This window comes from Stegostoma tigrinum, unplaced genomic scaffold (genome assembly GCF_030684315.1).
Source record: "Stegostoma tigrinum isolate sSteTig4 unplaced genomic scaffold, sSteTig4.hap1 scaffold_178, whole genome shotgun sequence".
NCBI classification, from domain to species: Eukaryota; Metazoa; Chordata; class Chondrichthyes; order Orectolobiformes; family Stegostomatidae; genus Stegostoma; species Stegostoma tigrinum.
In genome coordinates this window covers 224486-245000 of record NW_026728118.1, presented here as the reverse complement: position 1 = coordinate 245000, position 20515 = coordinate 224486, and the positions used below count along the sequence as shown (strand labels likewise).

The window sequence follows — 20515 nt, the reverse complement described above, 5'->3', positions numbered from 1 at the left end:
ACTGTGCCGCAGTGCTAAACAGCAATGGACTCGTCCCACCCGGTACTGTACCCCAGTGCTAAACAGCAATGGACTCGTCCCACCCGGTACTGTACCCCAGTGCTAAACAACAATGGGCTCGTCCCACCCGGTACTGTACCCCAGTGCTAAACAGCAATGGGCTCGTCCCCACCGGTACCGTACCCCAGTGCTAAACAGCAATGGACTCGTCCCCACCGGTACTGTACCCCAGTGCTAAACAACAATGGGCTCGTCCCCACCGGTACTGTACCCCAGTGCTAAACAGCAATGGGCTCGTCCCCACCGGTACTGTACCCCAGTGCTAAACAGCAATGGACTCGTCCCACCAGGACTGTCCCCAGTGCTAAACAGCAATGGGCTCGTCCCACCCGGTACTGTACCCCAGTGCTAAACAACAATGGGCTCGTCCCCACCGGTACTGTACCCCAGTGCTAAACAGCAATGGACTCGTCCCACCCGGTACTGTACCCCAGTGCTAAACAGCAATGGGCTCGTCCCCACCGGTACCGTACCCCAGTGCTAAACAGCAATGGATTCGTCCCCACCGGTACTGTACCCCAGTGCTAAACAACAATGGGCTCGTCCCACCCGGTACTGTACCCCAGTGCTAAACAGCAATGGACTCGTCCCACCAGGACTGTCCCCAGTGCTAAACAGCAATGGGCTCGTCCCCACCGGTACTGTACCCCAGTGCTAAACAACAATGGGCTCGTCCCCACCGGTACTGTACCCCAGTGCTAAACAGCAATGGACTCGTCCCCACCGGTACTGTACCCCAGTGCTAAACAACAATGGGCTCGTCCCACCCGGTACTGTACCCCAGTGCTAAACAGCAATGGGCTCGTCCCCACCGGTACTGTACCCCAGTGCTAAACAGCAATGGACTCGTCCCCACCAGGACTGTCCCCAGTGCTAAACAGCAATGGACTCGTCCCACCCGGTACTGTACCCCAGTGCTAAACAGCAATGGACTCGTCCCCACCGGTACTGTACCCCAGTGCTAAACAGCAATGGACTCGTCCCCACCGGTACTGTACCCCAGTGCTAAGCAGCAATGGACTCGTCCCACCCGGTACTGTACCCCAGAGCTAAGCAGCAATGGACTCGTCCCCACCGGTACTGTACCCCAGTGCTAAACAGCAATGGACTCGTCCCACCCGGTACTGTACCCCAGTGCTAAGCAGCAATGGACTCGTCCCCACCGGTACTGTACCCCAGTGCTAAACAGCAATGGACTCGTCCCCACCGGTACTGTACCCAGTGCTAAACAGCAATGGACTCGTCCCCACCGGTACTGTACCCCAGTGCTAAACAGCAATGGACCCGTCCCCACCGGTACTGTACCCCAGTGCTAAACAGCAATGGACTCGTCCCACCCGGTACTGTACCCCAGTGCTAAACAGCAATGGGCTCGTCCCCACCGGTACCGTACCCCAGTGCTAAACAGCAATGGACTCGTCCCCACCGGTACTGTACCCCAGTGCTAAACAACAATGGGCTCGTCCCACCCGGTACTGTACCCCAGTGCTAAACAGCAATGGGCTCGTCCCCACCGGTACTGTACCCCAGTGCTAAACAGCAATGGACTCGTCCCCACCAGGACTGTCCCCAGTGCTAAACAGCAATGGACTCGTCCCACCCGGTACTGTACCCCAGTGCTAAACAGCAATGGACTCGTCCCCACCGGTACTGTACCCCAGTGCTAAACAGCAATGGACCCATCCCCACCGGTACTGTACCCCAGTGCTAAGCAGCAATGGACTCGTCCCACCCGGTACTGTACCCCAGAGCTAAGCAGCAATGGACTCGTCCCCACCGGTACTGTACCCCAGTGCTAAACAGCAATGGACTCGTCCCACCCGGTACTGTACCCCAGTGCTAAGCAGCAATGGACTCGTCCCCACCGGTACTGTACCCCAGTGCTAAACAGCAATGGGCTCGTCCCCACCGGTACTGTACCCAGTGCTAAACAGCAATGGACTCGTCCCCACCGGTACTGTACCCCAGTGCTAAACAGCAATGGACCCGTCCCCACCGGTACTGTACCCCAGTGCTAAGCAGCAATGGACTCGTCCCCACCGGTACTGTACCCCAGTGCTAAACAGCAATGGACTCGTCCCCACCGGTACTGTACCCAGTGCTAAACAGCAATGGACTCGTCCCCACCGGTACTGTACCCCAGTGCTAAACAGCAATGGACCCGTCCCCACCGGTACTGTACCCCAGTGCTAAGCAGCAATGGACTCGTCCCCACCGGTACTGTACCCCAGTGCTAAACAGCAATGGACTCGTCCCCACCAGGACTGTCCCCAGTGCTAAACAGCAATGGACTCGTCCCACCCGGTACTGTACCCCAGTGCTAAACAGCAATGGACTCGTCCCCACCGGTACTGTACCCCAGTGCTAAACAGCAATGGACCCATCCCCACCGGTACTGTACCCCAGTGCTAAGCAGCAATGGACTCGTCCCACCCGGTACTGTACCCCAGAGCTAAGCAGCAATGGATTCGTCCCCACCGGTACTGTACCCCAGTGCTAAACAGCAATGGACTCGTCCCACCCGGTACTGTACCCCAGTGCTAAGCAGCAATGGACTCGTCCCCACCGGTACTGTACCCCAGTGCTAAACAGCAATGGACTCGTCCCCACCGGTACTGTACCCAGTGCTAAACAGCAATGGACTCGTCCCCACCGGTACTGTACCCCAGTGCTAAACAGCAATGGACCCGTCCCCACCGGTACTGTACCCCAGTGCTAAACAGCAATGGACTCGTCCCACCCGGTACTGTACCCCAGTGCTAAACAGCAATGGGCTCGTCCCCACCGGTACCGTACCCCAGTGCTAAACAGCAATGGACTCGTCCCCACCGGTACTGTACCCCAGTGCTAAACAGCAATGGACCCGTCCCCACCGGTACTGTACCCCAGTGCTAAGCAGCAATGGACTCGTCCCCACCGGTACTGTACCCCAGTGCTAAACAGCAATGGACTCGTCCCCACCGGTACTGTACCCAGTGCTAAACAGCAATGGACTCGTCCCCACCGGTACTGTACCCCAGTGCTAAACAGCAATGGACCCGTCCCCACCGGTACTGTACCCCAGTGCTAAGCAGCAATGGACTCGTCCCCACCGGTACTGTACCCCAGTGCTAAACAGCAATGGACTCGTCCCCACCAGGACTGTCCCCAGTGCTAAACAACAATGGACTCGTCCCACCCGGTACTGTACCCCAGTGCTAAACAGCAATGGACTCGTCCCCACCGGTACTGTACCCCAGTGCTAAACAGCAATGTACCCATCCCCACCGGTACTGTACCCCAGTGCTAAGCAGCAATGGACTCGTCCCACCCGGTACTGTACCCCAGAGCTAAGCAGCAATGGACTCGTCCCCACCGGTACTGTACCCCAGTGCTAAACAGCAATGGACTCGTCCCACCCGGTACTGTACCCCAGTGCTAAGCAGCAATGGACTCGTCCCCACCGGTACTGTACCCCAGTGCTAAACAGCAATGGACTCGTCCCCACCGGTACTGTACCCAGTGCTAAACAGCAATGGACTCGTCCCCACCGGTACTGTACCCCAGTGCTAAACAGCAATGGACCCGTCCCCACCGGTACTGTACCCCAGTGCTAAACAGCAATGGACTCGTCCCACCCGGTACTGTACCCCAGTGCTAAACAGCAATGGGCTCGTCCCCACCGGTACCGTACCCCAGTGCTAAACAGCAATGGACTCGTCCCCACCGGTACTGTACCCCAGTGCTAAACAACAATGGGCTCGTCCCACCCGGTACTGTACCCCAGTGCTAAACAGCAATGGGCTCGTCCCCACCGGTACTGTACCCCAGTGCTAAACAGCAATGGACTCGTCCCCACCAGGACTGTCCCCAGTGCTAAACAGCAATGGACTCGTCCCACCCGGTACTGTACCCCAGTGCTAAACAGCAATGGACTCGTCCCCACCGGTACTGTACCCCAGTGCTAAACAGCAATGGACCCATCCCCACCGGTACTGTACCCCAGTGCTAAGCAGCAATGGACTCGTCCCACCCGGTACTGTACCCCAGAGCTAAGCAGCAATGGACTCGTCCCCACCGGTACTGTACCCCAGTGCTAAACAGCAATGGACTCGTCCCACCCGGTACTGTACCCCAGTGCTAAGCAGCAATGGACTCGTCCCCACCGGTACTGTACCCCAGTGCTAAACAGCAATGGGCTCGTCCCCACCGGTACTGTACCCAGTGCTAAACAGCAATGGACTCGTCCCCACCGGTACTGTACCCCAGTGCTAAACAGCAATGGACCCGTCCCCACCGGTACTGTACCCCAGTGCTAAGCAGCAATGGACTCGTCCCCACCGGTACTGTACCCCAGTGCTAAACAGCAATGGACTCGTCCCCACCGGTACTGTACCCCAGTGCTAAACAGCAATGGACTTGTCCCACCCGGTACTGTACCCCAGTGCTAAACAGCAATGGACTCGTCCCCACCGGTACTGTACCCCAGTGGTGTACAGCGACACGCCTGTCCCCACCCGGTAATGTACCCCAGTGTTATACAATGACAGACCTGTCCCCACCGGTACTGTACCCCAGTGTTATACAGAGACAGACCTGTCCCCACCGGTACTGTACCCCAGTGTTATACAGCGACAGACCCATCCCCACTGGTACTGTACCCCAGTGTTATACAGAGACAGACCTGTCCCCACCAGTACTGCACTCCAGTGTTATACAGCGACAGACCTGTCCCCACCAGTACTGTACCCCAGTGTTATACAGTGACAGACCTGTCCCCATCGGTACTGTACCCCAGTGTTATACAGTGACAGACCTGTCCCCACCGGTACTGTACCCCAGTGTTATACAGTGACAGACCCGTCCCCCACCGGTACTGTACCCCAGTGTTATACAGTGACAGACCTGTCCACACCAGTACTGTACCCGTGTTATACAGTGATAGACCTGTCTCCACTGGTACTGTACCCCAGTGTTATACAGTGACAGACCTGTCCCCACCGGTACTGTACCCCAGTGTTATACAGTGACAGACCTGTCCCCACCGGTACTGTACCCCAGTGTTATACAGTGACAGACCTGTCCCCCACCGGTACTGTACCCCAGTGTTATACAGAGACAGACCTGTCCCCACCGGTACTGTACCCCAGTGTTATACAGTGACAGACCTGTCCCCACCGGTACTGTACCCCAGTGTTATACAGTGACAGACCTGTCCCCACCGGTGCTGTACCCCTGTGTTATACAGAGACAGACCTGTCCCCACCAGTACTGCACTCCAGTGTTATACAGCGACAGACCTGTCCCCACCGGTACTGTACCCCAGTGTTATACAGTGACAGACCTGTCCCCATCGGTACTGTACCCCAGTGTTATACAGCGACAGACCTGTCCCCACCGGTACTGTACCCCAGTGCTATACAGTGACAGACCTGTCTCCACTGGTACTGTACCCCAGTGTTATACAGTGACAGACCTGTCCCCACCGGTACTGTACCCCAGTGTTATACAGTGACAGACCTGTCCCCATCGGTACTGTACCCCAGTGTTATACAGTGACAGACCCGTCCCCCACCGGTACTGTACCCCAGTGTTATACAGTGACAGACCTGTCCACACTAGTACTGTACCCGTGTTATACAGTATTAGACCTGTCTCCACTGGTACTGTACCCCAGTGTTATACAGTGACAGACCTGTCCCCACCGGTACTGCACCCCAGTGTTATACAGCGACAGACCTGTCCCCACCGGTACTGCACCCCAGTGTTATACAGCGACAGACCTGTCCCCACCAGTACTGTACCCCAGTGTTATACAGAGACAGACCTGTCCCCACCAGTACTGTACCCCAGTGTTATACAGAGACAGACCTGTCCCCACCCGTACTGTACCCCAGTGTTATACAGTGACAGACCTGTCCCCACCAGCAATTTATTCCAGTTAACAGTCCCCATCAAATAATCCCAGGAGAGGGATCAGTGCACCCAGGTAGAATACTTTCTATGGTTCATCTGTAAAAGTTGGAAGAGCCCTTATGGACATGCTGAATTTCCTTAGCCTCCTGAGGAAAGTAGAGACATTGTTGCCCCTTGTTGACCATCGCATCAACGTGGGTGGAACAGGGCTGTTTGTTGGTAATAGTCACTCCCAGGGAATTGATGCTTTCAACCATCTCCACCTCAGCTCCGTTGATGTAGATAGGGGTGTGTCCTCCACTCCGCTTCCTTAAGTCAATGATCAACTCTTTAGTTTTGCTGATATTAAGGCAGAGATTGTTACCTTAACACCACGGTGGAGAGCTCTCAATCAAATGAGCGCCTGAGGGAGCTGTTCCCACTTCTGTGATTGAGTAAGGGTCTGTCTGAAGCAGATCCAGGCAATGGAGGACTATTCTGTGGCAGTGTTGAAACAGATGATTGACAGGGCGCCCCATCTCGTGTTGCCATGAGGATTGTAGTGAGAGATAAGGGCAAGGCTTTTAATCCTGCACACTGAGCACCATGAACCCACTGTTCGGATGTCAGACTCAGGTCAGGAGGGGAGGGTTCAACTCAGGGTGAAAATAAGATCATTTCCCCAACATCAGGGGCAAGCGGTGGAGAATCAGCCAGCCACTCAGATAGCTTCGTCCTGCAGCCTTGCGGTACATCTGAAGTCTTGCCCCATGTATAATTTGTGCTTCACTGCACCAAAGTCAAAAAAGGCATATTTCACCCAACATCAAAAGATTTCCTCAAATGTTCACTGAGCTCACTCTCTTTCTCTCTCTCTCTCTGTCACTCCACCTTTTTCTCTCTCTGCGTTTGTATTTCTCTCTCTGTGTCCCCCTCTCTCTGTGGCTCTGACCCCCACCGCCCTCTCTCACTCTCTCCCTCTCTTTCTCTCTGTTCCAAAGCAGAAGCAGGTCAGTTGCTACAAACTGATTGGAAGAAATAACCCAATGGGGAAGGCTGAAGGTAGACACAGGAATAAAGGAAGATGGCTCAGAAGGCAAACACTTATAGATGTACAGCATGGAAACAGACTCTCTCATCCAACTCATCCATGCCAATTAGGTATCCTAAATAAAAGTAGATCCATTTGGCAGCATTTGGCCCATTTCCCTCTAAACCCTTCCTATTCATATACCCATCCAGATACCTTTTAAATATTGTACTTGTATCAGCCTCCACATGATACACTTATGTAAGGCATAATTTGTCTGGATAGCATGCAAAACAAAACTTTTCACTGTATCTCAGTACGTGACAATAATAAATCAAATCAGATCCAATCATTTGCAATTCCTCACTTCAGGGCTACTTCGGCTAGACATGAGGAAGTGACCACTTCCTGTAGCAAACAGGCTTCTGATCTGAGCCCAATTCCACTCTCCTCCCAAACAGCCCAGAGACAGGAGCAAGACAGACTCCCTTCTGGATAAAGCCTCACTTCCTGCACCGGCTTCCCGACCATTTTAAATTAATGTTCATTTGCCATTTCCCCCAATACCCTGCATGTCATTTCTATCCCAATAACATTCTAATGGTCCTCTTGAATGCCTCAACTCTTTGGAAATCAATGGTCCCTCAACTCTTCTGAATGCAAAATGAAGTTATTTCAACTCTTTAAAGTGAAAATGACATTCCCTCAAGTCTGTCCCCATCAAACATACCTGGATAAGGACAACAAGGGGTCAAAATACAGAGGAAAATTTCTTCTATGTGTTTGAACTGAAAATAAAGTTCTCTTAAGTCTGTCTCCATCATACACTCTTGGGACAGGGACATCGAGGGGTTTAAACACAGAGTAAGCTTTCTTCTATTTGCTTGAACTCAAAATGAACTTAAAGCAAAGTCCCCTCAGTTCCATATCCATTAAACACTCCTGGGACAGGGACAAAAAGGGGTTAAAATGAAAGCTCCCTTGGTTCTTTCAAAGGGTCCAAAAAGATAATGCCTCCATCACATTTCCAGGTAACGCATTCCAGACCCTCAGTGCTTGCTGTGTCTTTCTTTCTCACCTCAGGTTTGCTGGTTTTGTAAAACATTTCAAATCTCTGACCTCTGGGTTTTGTTCCATTTATGAGCAGGAACAGTTCCTCCCAATCTACTCCATCCAGCCCACACTCATGATTGTGAAAACCTCTATCAGATCTCCCTCTCAGCTTTCTTCTCTCCAGGGAGGACAGTCCCAACTTCTTCAATCTGTCCTCATCACTGAGGCTTCTCATCCCTGGAACCATTCTTGTAAATTGCTTCTGCACTCTCTCTCCAGTTCATTCACATCTCCCCTATAATCTGGTGCCCACAACTGGACACAATACTCCAGCTGAGATCCAACAAGTGTCTTGTACAAGTTCAACATCACCTCCCTGCTCTTGTACTCTATGTCCCTCTTCATAAAGCTGAGAGCACTGTGCTAATACAGTGTGGAGCTGGAGGAACACAGCAGGCCAGGCAGCAGCAGAGGAGCAGGAATGTCAACATTTCAAGTCAGGACCCTCCCGTCAACTTTCCTGCTCCTCTGATGCTGCCTGGCCCACTGTGTTCCTCCAGCTCCACATTGTGTTATCTCTGACTCCGGCATCTGCAGTCCTTACTGTCTCTGTGTGTTTTATTAACTGTTCTCTCCTCCTGTCCTGCTACTTTCAATGATCTGGGCACACGTAACCCCAGTTCCCTCTGCTCCTGCACCCCCTTCAGAATTGTACTGTGTATTTTATATTGTCTTTCAAAGTTCCTCCAACCAAAATACACCATCTCACAGTTCTCTGCATTGGACCTCGTCTGACATCAATTACCTACTCCAATTTGTCAATGTCCTTTTCGAGTTCCTATTCTCACAGTTTACAAATCTCTCAAGGCATACTGGTTGTCAGGCAAGACTCAAACCCAACAACATTTCAACGCCAACTTCAGTCTGCTCAGCCGCCAAATACTGTACCAGTTTACATGAGAAAACAAATAAATCTGGCCACTGATGCCCAGGGAGGACCCAGAGCCCAGAAATAGGAATATGTGTGTGTGTGTGTGTGTGTGTGTGTATGAGACAGAGAATTTTTGTGTGTGTGTTTGTATGTGAGGAAGAGAACATGTGTATGTGTGTGTGTGAGAGAGACAGAAAGTGTGAGCGTGTGCATGAAAGTGAGATTGTATCCGAGGGTGAGAGTGAATTGGAATGAATGTGACTATGTGTGCGCGAGACACTGTGTGTGTGTGACAGTGCATGTGTTTGTGTACAGGTGAGAAAGCATGTGTGTGAGAGTGAACGTGTGAGGCAGAGTGTGTGTGTGTGCGTGTGTGCATGTGTATATATGAGTAGGAGAATGTGAGACAGTCTGTGGGAGAGTGAGAGTGTGAGGGTATGTGACAGCATGATATTTTGTGCGTGCAAGAGACAGAAACTGTGTGTGAGGCAGTTAGTGCGAGAGTGTGTATGAAACAGGCAGCAAGTGTGTGTGGGAGACTGTATGTAGGAAACAGGGTGCGTGAGTGCATATGACTGCATGTCAATGTGTGTGTGTGAATGTGCATGAGTGAGTGAGTTGCGTGTGAGAGGGCGTGTGAGAGGATGTGTGAGAACATGTGTGTCTGTGTCAGAGAGCGAATGCGTGTGTGTGTGCGTGTTTGTGTGTGTGTGAGTAAATGTGTGCGTGAGTAAATGTGTGCGTGTGCGCACGCATGCAGGAGAGTGCATGTAAGGACGTGTATGGGAGTGTGAATGAGTGTGTCTTTGTGTGTGCATGGTGGAAGGAGGAAAGAAAAGAGAGGACAACCTGAGAAGGTGGACTGATGCTGGAAATGAGCACTGAAGATTGCAGGGCACTGTGATGAGGTCAGGGTGCGAAGGCAAAAAACTCAACTTCAACACAATTGCGGTCTTCCACAGAATTTAGGCTGTGCTGGTCACAGTAACACACAGCATTTAGTTTCAAAATTAGAAAGCCCTGTCATCAGGAGGGATTGTGGTTTAAAGCTGCATTCAGAGATTTTCAGAGATAATGGGAACTGCAGATGCTGGAGATTCCAAGATAATAAAATGTGAGGCTGGATGAACACAGCAGGCCAAGCAGCATCTCTCTGATGAAGGGTCTAGGCCCGAAACGTCAGCTTTTGTGCTCCTGAGATGCTGCTTGGCCTGCTGTGTTCATCCGGCCTCACATTTCAGAGATTTTCACACGTCTACAACGTCTCAGCGAAAGACCAGGGTCAAGAAATGGCAGACATCCCCAGTTAATGCAGTACTGACAACAGCCAGTGGGTGGCCAAACAGCGAATGCAAGTGCAACTCAGGGTTGGCTAAGGTGAAACACACTCTCCCACATTGACAGCTCCAAAAGACCAGCATGAACGACAATTCCGGGAATCACAGAGACAGCAATTCAGAGCGGTGTCGTGTGACTTACGACCAGTTCATTACTGTAACCCAGTGTAATCCACAGACAGTCCTGACTGAACCAGTACTGTACCCATGTGTTATACAGTGACAGACCTGTCCCCACTGGTACTGTACCCCGGTGTTATACAGTGACACACCGGTCTCCACTGGTACTGTACCCCAGTGTTATACAGTGACAGACCTGTCTCCACTGGTACTGTACCCCAGTGTTATACAGTGACAGACCTGTCCCCATCGGTACTGTACCCCAGTGTTATACAGTGACAGACCTGTCCCCACCGGTACTGTACCCCAGTGTTATACAGTGACAGACCTGTCCCCACTGGTACTGTACCCCAGTGTTATACAGTGACACACCTGTCTCCACTGGTACTGTACCCCAGTGTTATACAGCAACAGACCTGTCTCCACTGGTACTGTACCCCAGTGTTATACAGGGACAGACCTGTCCCCACCTGTACTGTACCCCAGTGTTATACAGCGACAGACCTGTCTCCACAGGTACTGTACCCCAGTGTTATACAGTGACAGACCTGTCCCCACTGGTACTGTACCCCAGTGTTATACAGCAACAGACCTGTCCCCACTGGTACTGTACCCCAGTGTTATACAGTGACAGACCTGTCCCCACTGGTACTGTACCCCAGTGTTATACAGTGACAGACCTGTCTCCACTGGTACTGTACCCCAGTGTTATACAGGGACAGACTCGTCCCCACCGGTACTGTACCCCAGGGTCATACAGTGACAGATCCATCCCCACTGGTACTGCATCCTAATGTTACGCAGTAACAGACCTGTCCACTGTTGTCCTATACTGCAGTGTTAAGCAGCGACAGACCTGTCCCCACCGGTACTATACCCTAGTGATACACAGCAACAGACCTATCCCCACCCTTACTGTACATCAGTATGCTACAGAGACAGACCTGTCCCCACCAGCACTGTACCCCAGTGTTACACAATGACAGACCTGCGCCCTGAGTCCTGTACCCCAGTGTTACACAGCCACAGACCAGTAATGACCATTTCTGTACCCCAATGTTACACAGTGACAGACCTGTCCCGACCGGTACTGTAACCCAATGCAATGCAGTGACAGACCTGTCCCCACTAGTACTATACCCCAGCGTTATACAGTGACAGACCTGTCCCCCACCGGAACCGTACAACAGACCTGTCCCCACCGGTACTGTACCCCAGTGTTACACAGTGACAGACCCGTCCCGACCGGTACTGTAACCCAGTGTTATACAGCGACAGACCTGTCCCCCACCAGTACTGTACCCCAGTGTTATACAGCAACAGACCTGTCCCCCATCGGTGCTGTACCCCAGTGTTATACAGCGACAGACCTGCCCCCCCCCCCCCCCCGCCCCGGTACTGTACCCCAGTGTTATACAGCGACAGACCTGTCCCCCACCGGTGCTGTACCCCAGTGTTATACAGTGACAGACCTGTCCCCACCGGTACTGTACCCCAGTGTTATACAGCGACAGACCTGTCCCCACCGGTACTGTACCCCAGTGTTATACAGTGACAGACCTGTCCCCCACTGGTACCGTACCCCAGTGTTATACAGTGACAGACCTGTCCCCACTGGTACGGTACCCCAGTGTTATACAGTGACTGACCTATCCCCACCAGTACTGCACGGCAGCTTTATACAGTGACAGACCTGCACCCCCCCCCCACGCCCAACCACCGGTACTGTACCCCAGTGTTATACAGTGACAGACCTGTCCCCACCAGTACTGCACGGCAGCTTTATAAAGTGACAGACCTGCCCCCCCCTCCCCGGTACTGTACCCCAGTGTTATACAGTGACAGACCTGTCCCCCCCGGTACTGTCACCCAGTGTTATACAGGGACAGACCGCTCACCAGCGGTACTGTACCCGAGTGTTTTACAGTGTCAGGCCTGTCCCCACCGGTACTGTACCCCAGTGTTATACAGTGACAGGCCGGTCCCCCACCGGTACTGTAACCCAGCGTTATACAGTGACCGACCTGTCCCCAGCGGTACTGTACCCCAGTGTTATACAGTGACAGACCTGTCCCCCACCGGTACTGTATCCCAGTGTTATACAGTGACAGACCTGTCCCCACCAGTACTGCACGGCTGCTTTATACAGGGACAGACCAGTCCCCACCAGTACTGTCACCCCAGTATTATACAGAGACAGACCGGTCCCCACCGGTACTGTACCCCAGTGTTATACAGTGACAGACCGGTCCCCACTGCGACTTTACCCCAGTGTGATACTGTGGCAGACCTGCCCCCACTGGTACTGTACCCCAGTGTTATACAGTGACAGACCTGTCCCCACCGGTACTTTACCCCAGTGTGATACTGTGGCAGACCTGCCCCCACTGGTACTGTACCCCAGTGTCATACAGTGACAGACACCCTCCCCCGCCTCTACTGTACCCCTGTGTTATACAGTGACAGACCGTTCCTCACCAGTACTGTACCACAGGGTTATAGAGTGACAGACACCATTCCCCACCGCTACCGTACCCCTGTGTTATACAGGGACAGACCTGTCCCCCACTGGTACTGTACCCCAGTGTTACACAGTGACAGACCTGTCCCCACCGGTACTGTACCCCAGTGTTATACAGGGACAGAACCGTCCCCATCGGTACTGTACCCCAGTGTTACACAGTGACAGACCCGTCCCCACCGGTACTGTACCCAAGTGTTACACTGTAACAGACCTGTCCTCACCGGTGCTGTACCCCAGTGTTATACAGTGACAGACCCGTCCCCACCGGTACTGTACCCAAGTGTTACACTGTAACAGACCTGTCCTCACCGGTGCTGTACCCCAGTGTTATACAGTGACAGACCTGTCCCCACCGGTACTGTACCCCAGTGTTATACAGTGACAGACCCCGTCCCCCACCAGTACTGTACCCCAGTGTTATACAGAGACAGACCCGTCCCCCACCAGTACTGTACCCCAGTGTTATACAGTGACAGACCCCGTCCCCCACAATAATGTACCCCAGTGTTATACTGAGACTGACCCGAACCCACCGGTACTGCACCCCAGTGTCACACAGTAACAGACACCATCCCCCACCTCTACTAAACCCCTGTGTTATACAGAGACAGACCTGTCCTCACCAGGACAGTACCCCAGTGTTATACAGTGACAGACCGTGTCCCCACTGGTACTGTACCCCAGTGTTATACAGTGACAGACCCGTCCCCACCGTACTGTACCGCAGTGTTATACAGCGACAGACCTGTCCCCCACCGGTACCGTACCCCAGTGTTACACAGTGACAGACCTGTCCCCACCGGTACTGTACCCCAGTGTTATACAGTGACAGACCTGTCCCCCACCGGTACTGTACCCCAGTGTTACACAGTGACAGACCTGTCCCCACCGGTACTGTACCCCAGTGTTATACAGTGACAGCCCTGTCCCAACCGGGACCGTACCCCAGTGTTATACAGCGACAGACCTGTCCCCCACCGGTACTGAACCCCAGTGTTACACAGTGACAGACCTGTCCCCACCGGTACTGTACCCCAGTGTTATACAGTGACAGACCTGTCTCCACTGGTACTGTACCCCAGTGTTATACAGTGACAGACCTGTCCCCATCGGTACTGTACCCCAGTGTTATACAGTGACAGACCTGTCCCCCACCGGTACCGTACCCCAGTGTTATACAGTGACAGACCTGTCCCCACTGGTACTGTACCCCTGTGTTATACAGCAACAGACCTGTCCCCACCCTTACTGTACCCCAGTGTTATACAGTGACAGACCTGTCTCCACTGGTACTGTACCCCTGTGTTATACAGCAACAGACCTGTCCCCACCGGTATCCTACCCCAGTGTTATACAGTGACAGATGTTGGTGAGGTTTGATGGCGGGGATAAGGATGCAGCCAATTGTCAATGCGATCCCACACTGACCTGGAGCAATCTTGAATTTGGAATTGGAGTGATGCACTTGTGAATCTCAGCCTCTGCCTATGTGCAGACCATTTTCAGGTGTGCCCATCTGCTTTCCCATCAGGCTTCCAGCACTTGATGTCCCGGGATATCCAATTGTGCGCTGCATGCACAGGAGTGGAGAATCACTGAGTGAAAGGGGGAGTCAGGCGTGTCCCCGAACTTGTGTGGTTTGCTGTGCGTCCCAGTGATGCACATATTTTGAGCCGGGGACAGCCAGTGAGTCTGCTGCCCTGCGATTTCAGGGGAAAGTCATTAGTGATATTCAATCCTGTTAGCAAGAAGTAGCACTGTAGAACAAACAGCTCAGGCAGTCTTGCTGGCAGCTCGACAGCTCTCTGTGGCTGGGAATCCTGAAGCATTACATCAGCTGTGGCCTCACACACGTTTGCTGCGCCTCAGGGATCGAGCAGAGGGCACCTCACATCCTTTGGCAAGGACTAGAGGCAAATGCCTGCATTACATTTGCAAACTGGCACTCTGTCACTCTCTCTCTGACTCATCCCCACCACCGGCTATGTCCACAGGGTATGGGACAGATGGGGAAACATGACAAGACACTCCACCAACTGACCAAAGCAGGCTGTGCTAGTTTTGGCTTTGGCACCCAGCCCAGGATTGACCCTTCATTCTGTGCCTTTGCCCCCTCTGGGATTATTCCAGCTTTGACCATTTGCTTGACAAAGCGCAACTTCACCCGGGTACAGCTTCTGGAAACAGTTTCTTCTGGGAGCTGCCTGAATGGGAATTCTGTTCAGAAGCCGACAGCTTGAGTCAGCACTCCACGAATTTGGGATAATGCGGATAGCTTGGCCTTAGGGAATGGCTTGAGTATATCTTCCGGGACCAGTTTATACTCTGAGCTGGCTCCGTGCCCAGCAGTGAAACCTGAATGGGCTCAGATGAGGCTGGCGCAAAAGCAGGCAGTATGCCCACTCTCACTGTGTCAGTTTAGAGAGGGGGGCCATTTCAAACCAGGCAGGGACTAAGTATCAGCAGCAAGCAAGAGGTTAACAAGTCAATGCCAAAGAGCCAGCAGGTCACAGAAACAAGAGGGAGATGGTGAAGGGTCTGTCTGTATAGTAAAGGGGGAGGGACTCTATCTGTACAGTAATGGGGAGAGTGATACTGTGTACAGCAATGGGGGAGGGGGTCCATCTGTACAGTAACAGGGGCTGGGGCTCTGTCCATACGTTAATAAGGGTCTGCCTGCACAGTAGTCGGGGCGCTATACAGTAATGTGGGAGAAGTGTCTGTCTGTATAGTAATGCGGGGGCTGTCTGTACAGTACTGAGGTGGGAGATCTGTCTGCACAGTTGGGGAGTCTGTCTGTACAGCAATGAAGGGGTCGATCTGTACAGTAATGGGGGAGGGGGTCTGTCTATACAGCAATAAGACAGAGTGGGTCACTTTGTATAGTAATGTGGGAGAGGTGTCTGCACAGTAATGTGGGGGCTGTCTGTACAGTAATGAGGTGGGAGATCTGTCTTATAGATGGGGAATCTGTCCAGCAATGGGGGTCTGTTTGTACAGTAATGGGGCATCTGTCCATACAGTAATATGGGAGGGGCATCTGTCTGTACAGTAATGCAGGGTCTGTCTGTACAGTAATGGGGAGAGTGGGTCTGACTGTACAGAAATGTGGGGTCTGTCTGTACAGTAATGAGATGTTTGGTCTGTAGAGTAATGGGTGAGGCTGTAATGGTGATCTGTCAATAGATGAAGGGATTCTGTCTGTACAGAAATAGGGAGGGGGACAGTCTGTACAGCAAGGGGGCAGGAGGTCTGCCTGCACAGTTATGGGGGTCTGGCTGCACAGTAATTGGGAAGTGGGTGGGGCCGACCTGTACAGTGATTGGGGGGTGCTGTCTGTACAGTAAAGGTCTGTCTGTACACTAAGGAGACTGGGTGTCTCTGTACAGTAACAGGAGGGTCAGTCTGTACAGAAGTGGGTGTCTGTAAAGTAATGGGGGGAGGGGTCAGTCTGTACAGTAATGGATGCCTGTAAGTAATGAGGAGGGGCTTTGGTCTGTACAGTAATGGGGATCTGTCCGTACAGTAATATAGTGTTTGTCTGTACAGTTGGGGCATCTGCCTGTACAGTAATGGGGAGGGCAAGTCCAAACAGCAGTGGGGGAGGAGGATTCCGTCTGTACAGTAAGGGGGTGTGTCTGAACAGTAATAGTTAAGGGGGGGTCTGTCTGTACACTAATGGGAGTCTGACCATACAGCATTGGGGGACTGTGGGTGTGTCCGTACTGTAATGGGGAAGGAGAGGTCTGTCTGTACAGTCATGGGGGTGGGGGGTCTGTCTGTACAACAATAGGGGTCTGCCCATACAGTAACTGGGGCGGGCTGTCTGCACTACAATGGGAGAGCGCGGGTCTGACTGTACAGTAACGTTGGAGGGGTGTCTGACTGTACAGTAATGTAGGGACTGCCTGTACAGTAATGGGGAAGGCAATCTGTCTGTACAGTTGCAGAGTCTGTCTGTACAGTAATGGAGGAAGGAGTCAGTCTGAACAGTAACGGGGAGGGTATACTGCCTGTACTGTAATTGGGTTCTGTCCATGCAATAATGGGTGTCTGTACAGTAATTGGGATCCATCTGTACAGTAATATGGCTCTGTCTGTAAAGTGGGAGGGGCTTGTCTGGGCAATAATGGGGGTCTGCCTGTACAGTAATGGGGGCCTGTCTCTACAGTAATAAGGGAGGGAGGCCTGTCTGGATAGTAATGGGGGTCTGTCTGTACCTTCTGGGGGGTGGGGGGGGAGCTCTGCACTGTAATGGGGAATCTGTCTGTACAGTACTGGGGTTCTGCCTGTACAGTAATGGGGGCTTGATCTGTACAATAATAGGGAAGGGGTGTTGTCTGTAGAGTCATGAGGTTCTGCCTGTACAGTAATGGGGATAAGGGGGTCTGTCTGAACGGTAATGGGGAATCTGTACAGTAATAGGGAGGGAATCTGCCTGTACAGTAATGGGGTCTGTCTGTACCTTCCTGGGGAGGGGCTCTGTACAGTAGTGGGGTATAGGGGTGTGTCTGTACAATAATGGGGAAGTGGTCTTTCTCGTATTGGGGGTCTGTACAGTCATGGGAAATCTGAGTGTACAGTAGTGGGGGTCTGTCGATACAGTAATGGGGAGGAGGGCTCTTTGTACAGTAGTGGGGGTCTGTCTATACAATAATGGGGGAGCGAGTCTGTTTGTACACCAATTGGAAGAGGGTTCTCCCCTGTCCAGTATAACAGACACCAGGAAGCAGGGCTGGGACCCAACCCCGGAAATGGAGCTTGGACAGAGGGTCCCGGCTCCTGGCGCCCTGTCTGGCCGGGCTGAGGCTGCCTTCCCAGGTGCTTTGAGTTGAATGCGGCTCCGGGCTCTCTCGCTCCGGTCAGGAAGCTCCCGGTTTCCTCAGCAGCGTCTCCCAGCCGCGGGAGCTGCTCTCGACAGCAACACCCCAGCCCTGAAACCACACCGAAAGTTCCCCCACCGGTTAATGTCCCAGCCCTGGATGAAGTCTGCTCAGTTCTTTATCCAACTCCAACAAATAAATAATTGGGAATCAATCAAATCACATACAAACGAACAAAAAAGCCTATGTCAGAACCATCCGGCTGCTTCTACATCTGCAAACTTTGATTGGACTATTCCTACCCGACAAAAACTGCAACAAGCTATTTTTTAAACAAATAGTTTCCACCACCCAACACCATGGCTCAAGATGTCCTTTAAAATTACAAAAAAATGTTGAAGAACAGAAAAGTTTCTCTGCAATCCGGAATCACTCACGTTGCTGGATCGGGGTTATAAAACTCCACAGAAAATCCGAAATAGCTGCCTTGCGGTCCGCTGTATACGCTGCGACTGTGAGAATCCAGGTTGTATGCGAGTGACCCAGAGAACAGCACCAACGCCAGGGAGCAGTGCAGAAAACTGCCTAGCCGCCGTCCATCCCTAACCTCCGAGCTCATCGCTGCTGGTCTCGCTGTTCCCCAGTCCCGACTCACTCACACACTCAGTCCTTCATTCACAGTCACACTCCGGAACAGCCAGCACTGCCGCCAAATCCTGAGCGCTCAGCCAAAGGGGAGAGAAAAAAGGGTGTTCTTGAAAACATGAGGTCATTTGGGAGAGGAGGGGTTTGCAGAGTGGAACAAAGTTGGCTGCTTCTGTGCTGAGTTCGAATTGTGCCACCCCCGTCTATTACACAGACAACATTTTTTGACTTTAGTCATTGGAAAAGTTCAGGAATGCTGCTGCTCAAATATGTGCATGATGAGAGATCTCCGCTGTGCTGGCTTGTCCTCCTCTCTCCACAAGGTGCTGACTCTCTACTCCACTGAGGGGAAGGCGAACTGTGAGCAAAAAGTACAGAAGGCTCCAGGACAGAGACAAATCTACAACAGACACACAAACAATTCTCTCCCACAAACACACAGTGTCCAGGAGAGGTCACTGCTTTAAGGCTCAACAGCAATGCTGCCTGACTCGCCTTCTTCAAACGGATGTCCAGGCATTAACTCCAACACCGATAGAGCCCACCTTTGCATCAGCATCGCCCCTGACTTGACCCAAGTCTCCTCCTGACTGCGATCCCGTCTCCCTCGCTCATTGGGTGTTCTCAGGTAGGCTGCACCACTCAGCCCAGTGGAGAGGGAGGAAGAGGTGGTCGAGAGGTGAAGAACTTGGGAAACGTCCTTTCGGACCATCCACGTGGAACAAACGCAGGGACTTGAAACTCACAGCGGAAAATACAGGGGAGGCAACAGCAACACTGAACACAACCAGAGGCAGAATTACACAGAGAAATACACCCCACACCCCTCACTGTAACACACCGATACACCCCGCACCCCTCACTGTAACACACCGATACACCCCACACCCCTCACTGTAACACACTGATACACCCCACACCCCTCACTGTAACACACCGATATACCCCACACTCCTCACTGTAACACACCGATACACCCCACACCACTCAGTGTAACACACCGATACACCCCACACCCCTCACTGTAACACACCGATACACCCCACACCCCTCACTGTAACACACTGATATACCCCACACCCCTCACTGTAACACACCGTTATACCCCGTACCCCTCACTGTAACACATCGATACACCCCACACCCCTCACTGTAACACACCGATACTCCCCACACCCCGCACTGTCACACATCGATACACCCCACACCCCTCACTGTAACACACCGATACACACCACACCCCTCACTGTAACACACCGATACACCCCACACCCCTGACTGTAACACATCGATACATCCCACACCCCTCACTGTTACACATCGATACATCCCGCACCCCTCACTGTAACACACCGATATACCCCCACACCCCGCACTGTAACACACCGATATACCCCACACCCCTCACTGTAACGCACCGATACTCCCCACACCACTCACTGTAACACACCGATATACCCCACACCCCGCACTGTCACACATCGATACACCCCACACCCCTCACTGTAACACACCGATACACACCACACCCCTCACTGTAACACACCGATACACCCCACACCCCTCACTGTAACACATCGATACACCGCACATCCCACACTGTAACACACCGATACACCCCACACCCCTCACTGTAACACACCGATCCACCCCACACCCCTCACTGTAAAACACCGATATACCCCGCACCCCTCACTGTAACACACTGATATACCCCACACTCCTCACCGTAACATACCGATACACCCCACACCCCTCACTGTAACACAGTGATACACCCAACACCCCTCACTGCAACACACGCATATACCCACACCCCTCACTGTAACACACCGATATACCGCACACCGCTCACTGTAACACACTGATATACCCCACACCCCTCACTGTAACACACCGTTATACCCCGCACCCCTCACTGTAACACATCGATACACCCCACACCCCTCACTGTAACACAGTGATACACCCAACACCCCTCACTGTAACACACGCATATACCCACACCCCTCACTGTAACGCACCGATACTCCCCACACCACTCACTGTAACACACCGATACACCCCACACCCCTCACTGTCACACATCGATACATCCCACACCCCTCACTGTTACAC

At 52.5% G+C, this 20515-nt stretch overlaps 1 protein-coding gene across 2 annotated transcripts in view; it reads right to left on the bottom strand.

Moving 5' to 3' along the window:
• LOC125448182 (integrin alpha-5-like) overlaps nucleotides 1-18969 on the bottom strand; it is a 143978-nt gene extending 125009 nt beyond the window's left edge. Inside the window, exon 1 of one of the 2 annotated variants that reach the window (XR_007246666.2) lies at nucleotides 18190-18969. Coding sequence is in view for 1 of the 2 variants with exons in the window: in XM_048523279.2 (XP_048379236.1) it covers nucleotides 18190-18371 (182 nt within the window). In the remaining variant the exon portion in view is untranslated. The remainder of the gene's footprint in view (nucleotides 1-18189) is intronic. The other variant, XM_048523279.2, reaches the window with a different exon arrangement.
• Nucleotides 18970-20515: the final 1546 nt, after the last annotated feature.